Source organism: Jaculus jaculus, chromosome 19 (genome assembly GCF_020740685.1).
Source record: "Jaculus jaculus isolate mJacJac1 chromosome 19, mJacJac1.mat.Y.cur, whole genome shotgun sequence".
NCBI classification, from domain to species: Eukaryota; Metazoa; Chordata; class Mammalia; order Rodentia; family Dipodidae; genus Jaculus; species Jaculus jaculus.
This window is the reverse complement of record NC_059120.1, coordinates 53,841,018-53,853,339: the sequence shown is the minus strand read 5'-3', so window position 1 is coordinate 53,853,339 and position 12,322 is coordinate 53,841,018. Positions and strand designations below refer to the sequence as shown.

The following is a 12,322-nucleotide window of genomic DNA, read 5'->3' as shown; positions in this document are numbered from 1 at the left end:
GTGTACACAACACTTTACAAACTGCTTTCACAATAGTAACATCACCTGAGACGAAAGATCTTTTACAAATCCATTCGTGAGGGACAAATCATAGAAAAAGAAGGGAAAGGGCGTTCAGGAAAAGAATGGCAAGTGTAATCTTGCGCCTCGGTAAATAGGATTGAATTCTATCCAATGAAACACAAGCTCCAGAAACTCCCGATTCCCTGGTCCAATCAAAACGAAGATGAGTCTATAAATAAGGCTGCTAAGTGACTCCTCCCCGAAGCTAGGCGAACATGGCCCGCACGAAGCAGACGGCGCGCAAGTCCACGGGCGGTAAGGCCCCGCGCAAGCAGCTGGCCACCAAGGCGGCCCGCAAGAGCGCGCCGGCCACGGGCGGCGTGAAGAAGCCGCACCGCTACCGGCCCGGCACGGTGGCGCTGCGCGAGATCCGCCGCTACCAGAAGTCCACCGAGCTGCTGATCCGCAAGCTGCCGTTCCAGCGGCTGGTGCGCGAGATCGCGCAGGACTTCAAGACGGACCTGCGCTTCCAGAGCTCGGCCGTGATGGCGCTGCAGGAGGCGAGCGAGGCCTACCTGGTGGGACTGTTCGAGGACACCAACCTGTGCGCCATCCACGCCAAGAGGGTGACCATCATGCCCAAGGACATCCAGCTGGCGCGCCGCATCCGCGGGGAGCGGGCCTAAAACGGTCGCCCTCTGCCATCGCATCCATCCAAAGGCTCTTTTCAGAGCCACCACGTTGTCATCAATAACAGCTGTACCAACTTAATCCGCTGCTTAAGTGTTAGTGTGGGGTCCAGGACACAGGGAATTAGGGTACCAACCATATTCCTGGTAGTAATAGATATTGCAAACAGCCCTACACTTTGAAGGCCTTTATTACATACAAAGGGTTAAAACACGCTTAAGTCCTGAAAAAAGTATTCACCGGCTAATGTGGCGCACTCCTCAAATCTCATCACTTAGGGAGGTAGGGTCGCTATGAGTTAGAGGCCACCCTGAGACGACCTAGTGGATTCCAGTTCAGCCTGGACTAGAAAGACTACCTCGGAAAAAGCAAAAAAAAAAAAAAACAAAAAACTATGATACTGTATTTTAAAAACTAAAATTGAGATCAAAGTCTCGACCTACAATTCTTCGTATTACATAAAACGACAATTTACTGGGAAATGGAACACTGTGATTGGCTAAGAAGCCTTTCCACAAAGGACCGCTAAGGAAGCGCAAGTCTATTTACGCGATTCCACCGTGTTTTAAGACTTGTAAATTGACCAATGAAAACGCAGTGCTGTGGGAGCCCTCATTTGCATACAATCTCTATAAGTAGCGGGTAACCAGGCGGCTCTGGTGTAGTTGCTGAGCTCGTCTTCTGCCGTGTGCTTTCGGTTTGCGCGAGAAAGAAGATGCCGGATCCAGCCAAGTCTGCCCCCGCGCCCAAAAAGGGCTCGAAGAAGGCGGTGACGAAGGCGCAGAAGAAGGACGGCAAGAAGCGCAAGCGCAGCCGCAAGGAGAGTTACTCGGTGTACGTGTACAAGGTGCTGAAGCAGGTGCACCCCGACACGGGCATCTCGTCCAAGGCCATGGGCATCATGAACTCGTTCGTGAACGACATCTTCGAGCGCATCGCGGGCGAGGCGTCGCGCCTGGCGCACTACAACAAGCGCTCGACCATCACGTCGCGGGAGATCCAGACGGCCGTGCGCCTGCTGCTGCCCGGGGAGCTGGCCAAGCACGCCGTGTCCGAGGGCACCAAGGCCGTCACCAAGTACACCAGCTCCAAGTAAGGGTGTGGAAGAGACGCAGCGCTTCGACTTGTTAACCCAAAGGCTCTTTTCAGAGCCACCTAAATTATCAGAAAAGCGCTGTAAGTCTTGCCTGGGTTGAGGTGTGAGCACCACCCCAAATATATTTTGGGTGGAACCTTTTAGCCTTTTCTAATGTGTTATGAGCATGTCAATTTAATGTTTCATGCCTCCAGAGAACGTCACCCACCTCTCACTTCCATGAGATATTTGGGAATAAAGATCTTTGTGTGTGATGTGGAAGGGGGTGCTATGGCATTTAATGGGTGGGGATCAAGCGGTCCGCCAGACTTCGCTCAGACACCTCAAAGCTCAAAGACTTGATAGTTTAATCCTCTGAGTCAAATTTCTCTCTCCGTGCTACCCCAGTTTGGGTTATTAACTTCCTGAAAGGTGAACGTAGTCATTGGCAGGTCAGTCTCCACTCAAGTTCAAGCTCAGAGTTGTAGCTGCAGTCTCCACAGTATTTCTGGCTTTTTTAGTTTTTGGCTTTTCGAGGTCTCAGGATGACCTGGGTTTCACTTATGAACTCAGGGCGATCCTCCTACCTCTTTCTGCCTCCCGGGTGCTGGGATTAAAGGCGTGCACCACCAGGCCTGCCTGGTTTTTAAGTTTTAAATCTTTTTCTCGTGGCGCCGTTAAGAGTACATGCTGCGATCCGGTGGTGATTGTCAACTTTGATCCCGGACTTCCTCACCTAAAAACTGAATGACCTTGGGAAAGTTTTAGATTTCTGATTTTCCATTTCTTCCTTGAAAAAAGTTTCCCTTTGTAGGCCAATCAGGGACTGGAGCATGTGAACTCTTGACCAGGGCTGCACCACTGTAACTTCAGCCTCCTTTTCTTTCCCAAGTAGAGTTACCATAAGTTTAGTGACTTAAAAGTCACTTCCCTAAACATCTTGTATTAGCATAATGAGATCTTTGGAGACAGTCTGCATCCGGTAAGGCGTCTCCTCATCTTGCAGGGTTTATGACTCAGTAGAACCCTCAGGTACTTGTATGTCACCCATTTGGCGAAGGAGAATTAAAAACTGTTACTTGGGGGGACTGGAGAGCTGGCTTAGCCATTAACGCATTTGCAATCCCGGTTCGATTCTCCAGCACACATAAGCCAGATGCACAATGGGTCGCTTGCATCTGGAGTTCGTTTGCAGTGGCTGGAGCACCCATTCACACACACACACTCTCTCTCAAATAAATAAATAATAAAATATATTTTAAAAAATAACCACTGTTACTGGTATTCTTTTTTTTTTTTTTTGGTTTTTCGAGGTAGGGTCTTACTCTAGCCCAGGCTGACCTGGAATTAACTATGTAGTCTCAGGGTGGCCTTGAACTCACGGCGATCCTCCTACCTCTGCCTCCCGAGTGCTGGGATTAAAGGCGTGCGCCACCACGCCCGGCCTGTTACTGGTATTCTATATGGGCTGGTATATATAAGGGCTAGAGAAATGGCTTAGTGGTTAAGGTACTTGCCTGCAAAGCCAAAGGACCCAGGTAAGCCAGATGCACAAAGTGGCATATGTCCTGGAATTCATTTGCAGCTGCTGGAGGTGTGCTAATTAGCATATATGCCTGTCAACGTAGCATTGCACCTATGTCTCATCCCCTCTGTAGATTTTGTCTGTGTCACTTTAATATCTGAAATTTTCACGTTTTCATATTAATATCAAGATTTAAGTAATGGAAATTATTCTAAATGACCTTTGTCCCTCCCCAACCCCCAGAAAGTATGTTAAGAATACAACTCTTAGCCAGGTGTGGTGGTGCACACCTTTAATCCCAGCACTCCGGAGGCAGAGTTGGGAGGCTATGAGTTCGAGGCCACCCTGAAACAACACAGTGAATTCCAGGTCAGCATGGCTATAGTGAGACCCTACCTTGAAAAACAACGTTGGGGCTGGAGAGATAGCTTTATGATTAAGGTGCTTGCCTGCAAAACCAAAGGACCCAGGTTTGGTTTCCATGACCCACATAAACCAGATGTAGAAGGTGGGCCATGCATCTGGATGCCCTGGCGTACCCATTCTCTCTCTCTCCCCATTCCTCCTTCCCTCTCTCTCAAATAAATACTACTAACTATAATTTTAATTCAATGAATACAACTTTGAGGGCCCTGAGCTTGAGGGGATGGCTTAGTGGTTAAGGCAGTTGCCTGCAGACCCAAGTTTGATTCCCCAGTACCTACATAAAGCCAGGTGCACAAGGTGTCTGGAGTTCATTTATACTGGCTAAAAGGCCCTAGTACACTCTATCTGCCTCTTTTTGTTTGTTTATGTTTTTCGAGGTAGGGGCAAACACATTAACTGCTACATAGTTTTTTATTTACTTTATGATACATGGTCTCATGTTGTCCAAGCTGAGCATAACCTTGCCCCTCTTGTGTGGGTATTATAGGCAGAGTCACCATGCCCACCTTCATATTTGTATATAGGTTATATGATTGAATGTACACAGTATTCTGTGTGTGTGTGTGTTACTGGGAATTGAACCCAGGATCTCACATATACTTGGCAAATTCTCTACCACAAGTTATATCTTCCCACGGTTGTCAACTTTTATTTTATTTTATTTTGGTTTTTATTTTTATTTATTTGAGAGTGACAGAGAGAGAGAGAAAGAGGCAGATAGGTAGAGAGAGACTGGGTGCGCCAGGGCTTCCATGCACTGCAAACGAACTCCAGACGCGTGCACCCCTTGTGCATCTGGCTTACGTGGGTCCTGGGGAATCGAGCCTTGAACCAGAGTCCTTAGCCTTCACAGGCAAGCGCTTAACCTCTAAGCCATCTCTCCAGCCCTTATTTTTTTTTTTTTCGAAGTAGGGTCTCTAGCCCAGGCTAACCTGGAACTCACTGTAGTCTCAGGCTGGCCTTAAACTCACAGTGGTCCTCCTACATCAGCTTCCCAAAAGCTGGGATTAAAGGTGTGAACCACCATACCCAGCCTGGATGAGTATTAAATCTGTTTCTTCATCTTAAAATTGGAATAATAGCTGGGCGTGGTGGCACACACCTTTAATCACAACACTCAGGAGGTAGAGGTAGGAGGATTGCTGTGAGTTTGAGGCCTTGCTGAGACTATACTGTGAATTCCAGGTCAGTGTGACCTAGAGTGAGACCCTACCTCAAAAAGAAAAAAAACAAAAACAAAAAAACACTGGGATAATAGTAATGCTGACTTGCTGACTTCAATGTTTTTTTTTTTTTTTTTTTTTTTATGGGGGTGGATTTCAAGTAGGGTCTCACTCTAGCTGAGGCTGACCTGGAATTCACTATGTAGTCTCAGGATGGCCTTGAACTCACAGCAGTCCTCCTACCTCTGCCTCCTGAGTGCTGGGATTAAATGCATGTGCCACCATGCCTGGTTTAAGTATTTTTTAATTTGCTTGTACATGTGCATGATATGTTCTTGCATACCAGGGCAAACTTTATGTGGGTTCTGGGTAATCAAACCTGGGTTGATAAGCTCTGCAAGCAAGCACCTTTAAGCAGTGGGCCATCTTCCTCCACCCCACAATGTTTTTTGTTGTTGTTTTTATTTTTGAACATTTTTATTTATTTACTTAGTTGAGAAAGAGAGAGACAGGATGGGCAAGCCAGGGCCTCCAGCCACTGAAAACAAACAAAACCACTGAAAACATTTGTGCTACCTTGTGCTTTTGGCTTTACATGGGTCCTGGGTTATCAAACCAAGGTCCTTTGGCTTTACAGGAAAGCTCCTTAACCACTAAGCTATCTCTCAAGCCCCGCCCCCTTTTATTTTTGAGAGAAAGAGAGAAGACAGAATGGATGCACCAGGACCTCCAGCGCTACAAATGAACTCGAGATGCATGTGCCACTTTGGGCATCTGGCTCCACTTGAATACTATGGAATTGAACACAGGTTGTTAGGCTTTGCCTTAACCACTGAGCCATCTCATCAGCCCCACAATGATTTTTATGAGGGATAAATGAAAGATCCTTGAACTAGTACTTGACAATAAACATTTCAGTGTTAGCTGATGTTGGCGGTAGGGAAGTCCTGTTGAATGCCATGTGAATCTTTAATGCACAAGTGAATGTAACCACTGGCTTAAGGGAAGCATATTGGAGATATGTCTCCTTTTCCTGCCTTTCACCACAAATACTCCCTTTCTCCACAACTGATTATCTTTTTAAGTTTGAAGCACTGAGTAATATGCACTTAGTGTAATGCTGAGATGAAAAGAGGAAGCAGAAGACTGAGTTTCTTACTCAAGTGTCTTTACTCCATATTTATTTTATTTTTTGGTTTTTCGAGGTAGCATCTTGCTCTAGCCCAGGCTGACCTGGAATTCACTCTGTATTCTCAGGGTGGCCTCGAACTCATGGCGATCCTCCTACCTCTGCCTCCTGAGTGCTGGGATTAAAGCTGTGTGCCACCACGCCTGGCCCAAAATCTTTTAAGTTGCTTCCTTCTCTTTCTCACATTTTCTACGTCAGGTAAATCAGAAAGCTTTATTGGTACTTCCTACAAATATCTCAAAAATGACCAATTCTCAGTAGCTCCGCTGCTACACTGTGGATTCTCTCTCCTCTGGATTACCAACTGGTTTCCTGGCTTCCATTGTTGTCCTCTCTGTAGTCCTTGGGTCAGGATCCAGGTAAATCTGGTGCCAAACCACTTGAACGCCAGCAACACCTTCTCCATTCCGTCTCTTCTCGGGTTTAGAGTCACCTGGAATATCTGGGCTCATTCTGAGACCCTCCTAGGGGAAAATCCATAAATTCTACAAGCACTGAGTCATGAACGGTCAAGAATAGATGCACCTGTTTCTGTTTTAACGCAAACCAGTTGATCCCTTTTCAGGATACTTCCTCAGGCTAGGGAACACTAGGTACAATGGAATGAGCCTAGACTGCTCCTGTGGTCCTCGGATGAGTGGGCTTCTCCACAGCAAGCCTGGAAAGTGACAATTCCAACTGCCTGTAAAGCTCCAAACCTGTCCATTCCGGACACCGCACTGCGAATTACGGGATGAACCCAAGACCCTCCCAAGGCTGAGGCCCAGGGTGTCTGCCGGCTCTGGGAATTATGACTATAAAGACCCACTTTCCTCCCCATCAAATGCCTTGGGGTGGGGGAGGTCTCTTCTCGGTGCTGGGAAAACTTCCCATTCCGGAAAAGGTCCAGGATCCAACGGGCTCCCTGCCGCCCGGCTTGCTTGTTCCGCTGGCCCAGGTTCCTTCCCTTCCTGATCTGAGGGTGGCGGAACAGCAGGGAGGCCATCTCTGAGGGACAGGACGGCGGCGGTCGCACGCTCCTCGGCCGATGACCGGTGGGTCTCTCCGGGTCGGCCAGTAGTGGGTGGACTCCGAGGCGGCAGCGAGCGTCACAATGGACAGCCGAGGCGCGGCGGGGCGGAACGGAACGCGTTGGTCCCAAGGGCTTGGGTTAGGGAGACGTTAAGCGGCTGCACACTCGGAGGCAGTCCCACGCCGGCCTCTCGCGATACTTCCTGACTCTCGCGATACTTGCTGCCGCCCGCCGCTGGCGAGCCGTCCCATTGCGGTTTCCCAGGGCGCTCGCGAGTGGAGCGCTGCTCGCTGTGCCGTCGCGGCCCTCTGTTCCCGCCACCTGCCGCAGCTGCAGCCCCACTCACTCTAGGGCTCATATGCGTCCCTGCGAGCTCTGGTAAAACAGGTTTTCCCCAGGTTCGGGGCAGAGGTTGTGGAAGAGTCCGGCAGGTGCGTCTTCCCGTTACTGCGCAATGGCGGCTGGCGAGGGCTGCAATGTACTCTGGAGACCACGGGAGGGCGCCGCCGGGCAGCCAAGCTCAGAGCCTTTCTAGCTATGGGGCGCAAAATACTGTGTGTGCGCCTGGTGGATTATTCGCAATAGAATCTAACGTAACACGTTTTCTTGGGAAGAGTGAAATGATCGGTAAGTGACAGCAAGCGGAGCTGCAAACAAATAAAAAATATAAACATGAAGTGAAAGTATCCAATCCCTTTTTAAAAATAAAGCCCAAGAAACAGTTTCTCTAGACATCAGTTTAGCTGACGAATTCCTTTTTCTTTGAAGATGCGGTTGGTCTGTCAGAAGTAATGTCTCATCTCCTTTCTGAAATCATGCAGAGAAACAGACGGAGTCACGGGTGGATAAGGAATGGTGCAGTGGGAGACCGTTCTTGTGCGGGGAGTCATTTGTTTTGTTGTTTTGTTCTGCATAACACCAGTGCTTCTGCAATAACATTTATGCTGTTCACGGGGCATTTCCAGCTTCTTGGATTATGTTCACTGTGATTTAACATCCTGTTTGTGGCTGGGTGGAGCTCATACAACTAGCTCTGGCCAGCCTGCTCTACATAATGAGAGGCTGTCTCAAAAAAAAAAAAAAAAAAATCATTGGTATGCAAGTAACTGTCAAAATCAAAAGCTCGCAGAAGTTTGATAATAGGGAGTGGAATGACGTTAGAACTGTGCTCTGCATGAGCTTTGTTCACCATTAGTGAGCAAGACCATCTGTGTCTTGATTTCTGCCAGTAAAAATGGCAGGTTTGGGCTGGAGAGATGGCTTAGCCGTTAATGCATTTGCTGTGAAAGCCTAAGGACGCAGGTTTGATTTCCCAATGCCCATGTAAGCCAGGTGCACAATGTAGCACATATGTCTGGAGTTTGTTTGCAGTGGTTAGGGGCCCTGGCATGTTCATTCTCTCCCTCCCTCTCTCCCTCCCTCTCTCCCTCCCTCTCTCTCTCTCTCTCCCCCCACCAAATGAATAAAAAAAAAATTTTAATGGCGGGCTTGTGAAGCCCAAAGACCCAAGTTCAACTCCCCAGAACTCACGTAAGGCAGACACACAAGGTGGTACACAAGGTGTCTGGAGTGCAGTGGCTGGAGGCCCTGGTGTGCCATCTCAAGCCCGCGCCTTTTAAAAAAAAAAAAAAAACATTAAAAATGGTAGGCTTGTATTTTGTGTCTAATTATAACCAGTGAGATTCCATATCCTGACCTTAATATGCAAGTCACCCATTCAGAAAAGTACAATCAGAAACAAATAAGAGATGTGCTCCCAGCTAGAGGGAAAAGAACATTCAGGAATATCACATTTTACTTTCCTGTATCAAATGGCATGAGATGTGATTTTTTTTTTTTTATTCAAGGTAGGCTCTCACTCTAGTCCTGGCTGGCCTGGAATTCACTATGGAGTCTCAGGGTGGCCTTGAACTTACAGCGATCCTCCTACCTCTGCCTCCCGAGTGCTGGGATTAAAGGTGTACATCACCACGCCTGGCTTTACCAGTTTTTTTTTTGTTGTTGTTGTAATTGTTCTCTATTGAAATAACTGTGTCCCCCAAAAGTAAAAAGTCTGCAGGCTGAGACAATGGCTGTCAGTAAAGCACTTGCCACTCCAGCGTGAGGGCCAAGCTTCAAACTCCCCTCACCCACGGAAAAGCCAGGTGCAGTGTTGTATGGCTACAAGCCTAGTGCTGGGAGGTCGGTGAGATTCTTGGGGTTTTCTGGCTAGCTAGTCTAGCTAGATTGGCATCCAGCTCAGTGAGAGCCCTTGTCATCTCAAAACAACATGGAAAGCAACTGAGGAAGACACTTGATGTCAAGTCCTGGTCTAAGCACGTGCGCGCGCACACATCCCAACACACATACACGTATGCACAGCACTCACATGCAAAGAGCAAAGGGGTCTTAGACTCCAAAGACTAGAAATGATTGTTGAGGTATATGAAACATCAGTTCCCCCCGGGCAAGGTGGTACATGACTTTAATCCCAGCACTCAGGAGGCAGAGATAGGTGGACTGCCAGGAGTTTGAAGCCACCCTGAGACTACCAAGTAAATTCCAGGTCAGCCTGGGCTAGAGCAAGACCCTACCTCGAAAAACAACAACAACAACAACAAAAAGTCAGTTTGCCAGGGATGAGCTTCTGTGGTTGGAAGCAGGACTGGGTAACAGGACAATCAGATGGCAGTTCAAGGCCAACAAAACTAACCGGCCTGGTGAAGAGCCCTAGAGGATGAGTGCTCACAGGAATGCCTGCTTTATCTAGGTGCAGGATGCTCCAGGACTGCCGGATTCCCCGGCAGGTGGGGCTGTGGGAGAGCCGTCAAGCCGTCTCTTCCTGGGGCTGAGCGGGATAACGGGATGGTGAGTGTTGATGACCCAGTCCCTCTTCTAGGCACCGGAGAAAAACCACACTGAGTCGGGAGACTTATCCAAGCAGGATCTCACTTTATTGTTACAGGCGGGTGTTTATATAGCATTGAGAACGGGGGAGGGGGGGTGTCTCAGGAAAGGATGAGGTGTAAGGGCCAATAGCATATCGTGACTTTTGAAATGATTGGTTCTAAGCGCGCGCGGGAACTCTAACTTTTTTTGCAGAGGTAGCAGGCCAGAGGCAATTTGGCGCCCTGCTGAGTCCTAGCTGGCCAGAGACAGGTCACCAAACTTTAGCTTAGGCTCAGGAAGTTCCACTAGGCCTCGAGTCCGGGCCTCTCAAGGCCCAACACAGGACGGATGTGGCTTAGAGAACTGAAGCAGACATGAGGACGCTAACAGCTACATGACATCAGGCCTAGCAACAGGCACGTCCTTTTTTAAAAAAAAATTAATTTATCAGAATATGAGCTGGGCATAATGGTGTATGCCTTTAATCCCAGCACTTGGGAAGCAAAGATAGGAGGAGTGCTGTGACTTCAAGACCACCCTGAAATACTGAATTCCCGGTTAGCCTGGCTAGAGTGAAACCTTGCCTCAAAAAACCAAAGACAGAGAATATGGCCACACCAAGGGCCTCTAGCCACTGCAGATGAACACCAGACATGTGTAACATTGTGTCTCTGGCTTTATGTGGGTACAGGTGAACCAGATCCCAGGCCAGTAGGCCTGGCAAGTAAGAACCTTTAACAGTTGAACCATCTCCCAGCCCATATGTCCTTTCTTTCTTTCTTTCTTTCTTTCTTTCTTTCTTTCTTTCTTTCTTTCTTTCTTTCTTTCTTTTTCTTTCATCCTTCCTTCCTTCCTTCCTTCCTTCCTTCCTTCCTTCCTTCCTTCCTTCCTTCCTTCCCTCCCTCCCTCCCTCCCTCCCTCCCTCCCTCCCTCCCTCTCTCTCTCTCTCTCTCTCTCTCTTTCTTCCTTTCCTTTCCCTCCCTCCCTCCCTCCCTCCCTCCCTCCCTCCCTCCCTCCCTTCCTTCCTTCCTTTCTTTCTTTCGCATTTTATTTATTTATTGGAGAGAGAATGGGAGAATGAGCATGCCAGGGCCTGCAACCACTGCAAAGGACTCCAGATGCATGTGCCATCTTGTATATCTGACTTACATGGGTACTGGGGAATCAAACCTGGGTCCTTAGGCTTCACAAGCAAGTGCCTTCACCACGAAGCCATCTCTCGAGCCCCAGTCCTTTTCTTGAAAGGGCTTTGAGCAGCATATATCTGCCTTCCTGTGCTATTTGCATCTACTTCCCCATTGATATTTGGGAAGCTTCTCTTCCAGAATTCCCTTTAGATCTTCCTCCTGACAGAAAACATGGGCTTTGGGGATAAATGCCACTTCCTGTTGCTGCCCTTGGACTTGGGGTTACCTGCTACTTACTGCTTCAGAGGCTGACCTGGTGGCATGACGTGGACCTTGAGGGGTCTGAATGCCTGGTCAGTGAGTCCTTCGGGGTCTGCATTTGCTGTGTGTTCACTTAAAGTTCCCGTTGGGCAAGGGTAGAATATGCTGCACCCACATAGGGCAACTGGATTTCACACTTGTTCCTCTTAACCAGTGCTACTGTGTAACAGCACTGCCTCTCCGACCGGTGACCATGACCAGTTACCCCTCTCTGATAGTTAAGTTCTGTTTTCAGCTTGATCTGTTTAGGAATCCACAGACATTCTTCTTCAGTGGATCTCTGAGGTTGCTTCCAAGAAGGATCAACTGAAGGAGGAATCCTTCCCCCAGGGTGGGCCCTTTCCCCAGAGTGGGTGGCCTCACTAGGATAGGGGGCTTTATCCACAGAGGCTCTTGGAGAAAATAACCCCTTCCTCCCCTGTCACCTGGCTGCTGGTGCTCCTCGCTGCCTTCCGGCGTGGACTGAAGACCAGCGGTTCTCTAGGAAGCCTCCAGACCTTCAGAGCCAGATTGGGACCACTGAGGCACCCAACCTTGTAGACTGAGCAACTACTGGATTCCTTGACTCAGGCATGGAAACTGCTATTGTTGGGCTGCCATAAACTAATCCAATAAATTCCCCTCTAATACAACCCATTCTAAGACTGTAGAGATGACTTATTGTTTAAAGTGCTTGCCTGCAAAGCTAAAGGACCCACATAAGCCAGATGCACAAGGTGGTGCATGCATCTGAAGTTCTTTATCTGTCTCTTTCTCAAAATATTTTTTAAGTATAATTCATTCATTCGGTTCTATAAGCCTGGCTAGTACACCTGCCAAGTCACTGAGTCCTCTCCTGTCTCCTAAGAACTCTGGTATCAGCTAAGGGTTCTAACTGAATGAGCCTTCTGTTACATTATGACCCCTTTGGGGATTAGGACCTC

At 48.3% G+C, this 12,322-nt stretch overlaps 2 protein-coding genes across 2 annotated transcripts; both read left to right on the top strand.

The window, feature by feature from the left end:
* Positions 1-278: 278 nt before the first annotated feature.
* Positions 279-742, top strand: LOC123456076 (histone H3). The gene has a single exon (XM_045138745.1). It carries the CDS (start codon positions 279-281, stop codon positions 687-689), a length of 411 nt encoding a protein of 136 aa, XP_044994680.1. The 3' UTR covers positions 690-742.
* Positions 743-1,342: 600 nt separating this feature from the next.
* Positions 1,343-2,050, top strand: LOC123456077 (histone H2B type 1-H). Its single transcript, XM_045138746.1, has one exon. The coding sequence runs from the start codon at positions 1,409-1,411 to the stop codon at positions 1,787-1,789; it is 381 nt and encodes a 126-aa protein (XP_044994681.1). The 5' UTR covers positions 1,343-1,408; the 3' UTR covers positions 1,790-2,050.
* Positions 2,051-12,322: the final 10,272 nt, after the last annotated feature.

Coding starts and splice junctions, on each gene's coding strand:
- LOC123456077 (XM_045138746.1), top strand. CDS start 1,409: ATGCCGGATCCAGCCAAGTCTGCCCCCGCGCCCAAAAAGGGCTCGAAG.
- LOC123456076 (XM_045138745.1), top strand. CDS start 279: ATGGCCCGCACGAAGCAGACGGCGCGCAAGTCCACGGGCGGTAAGGCC.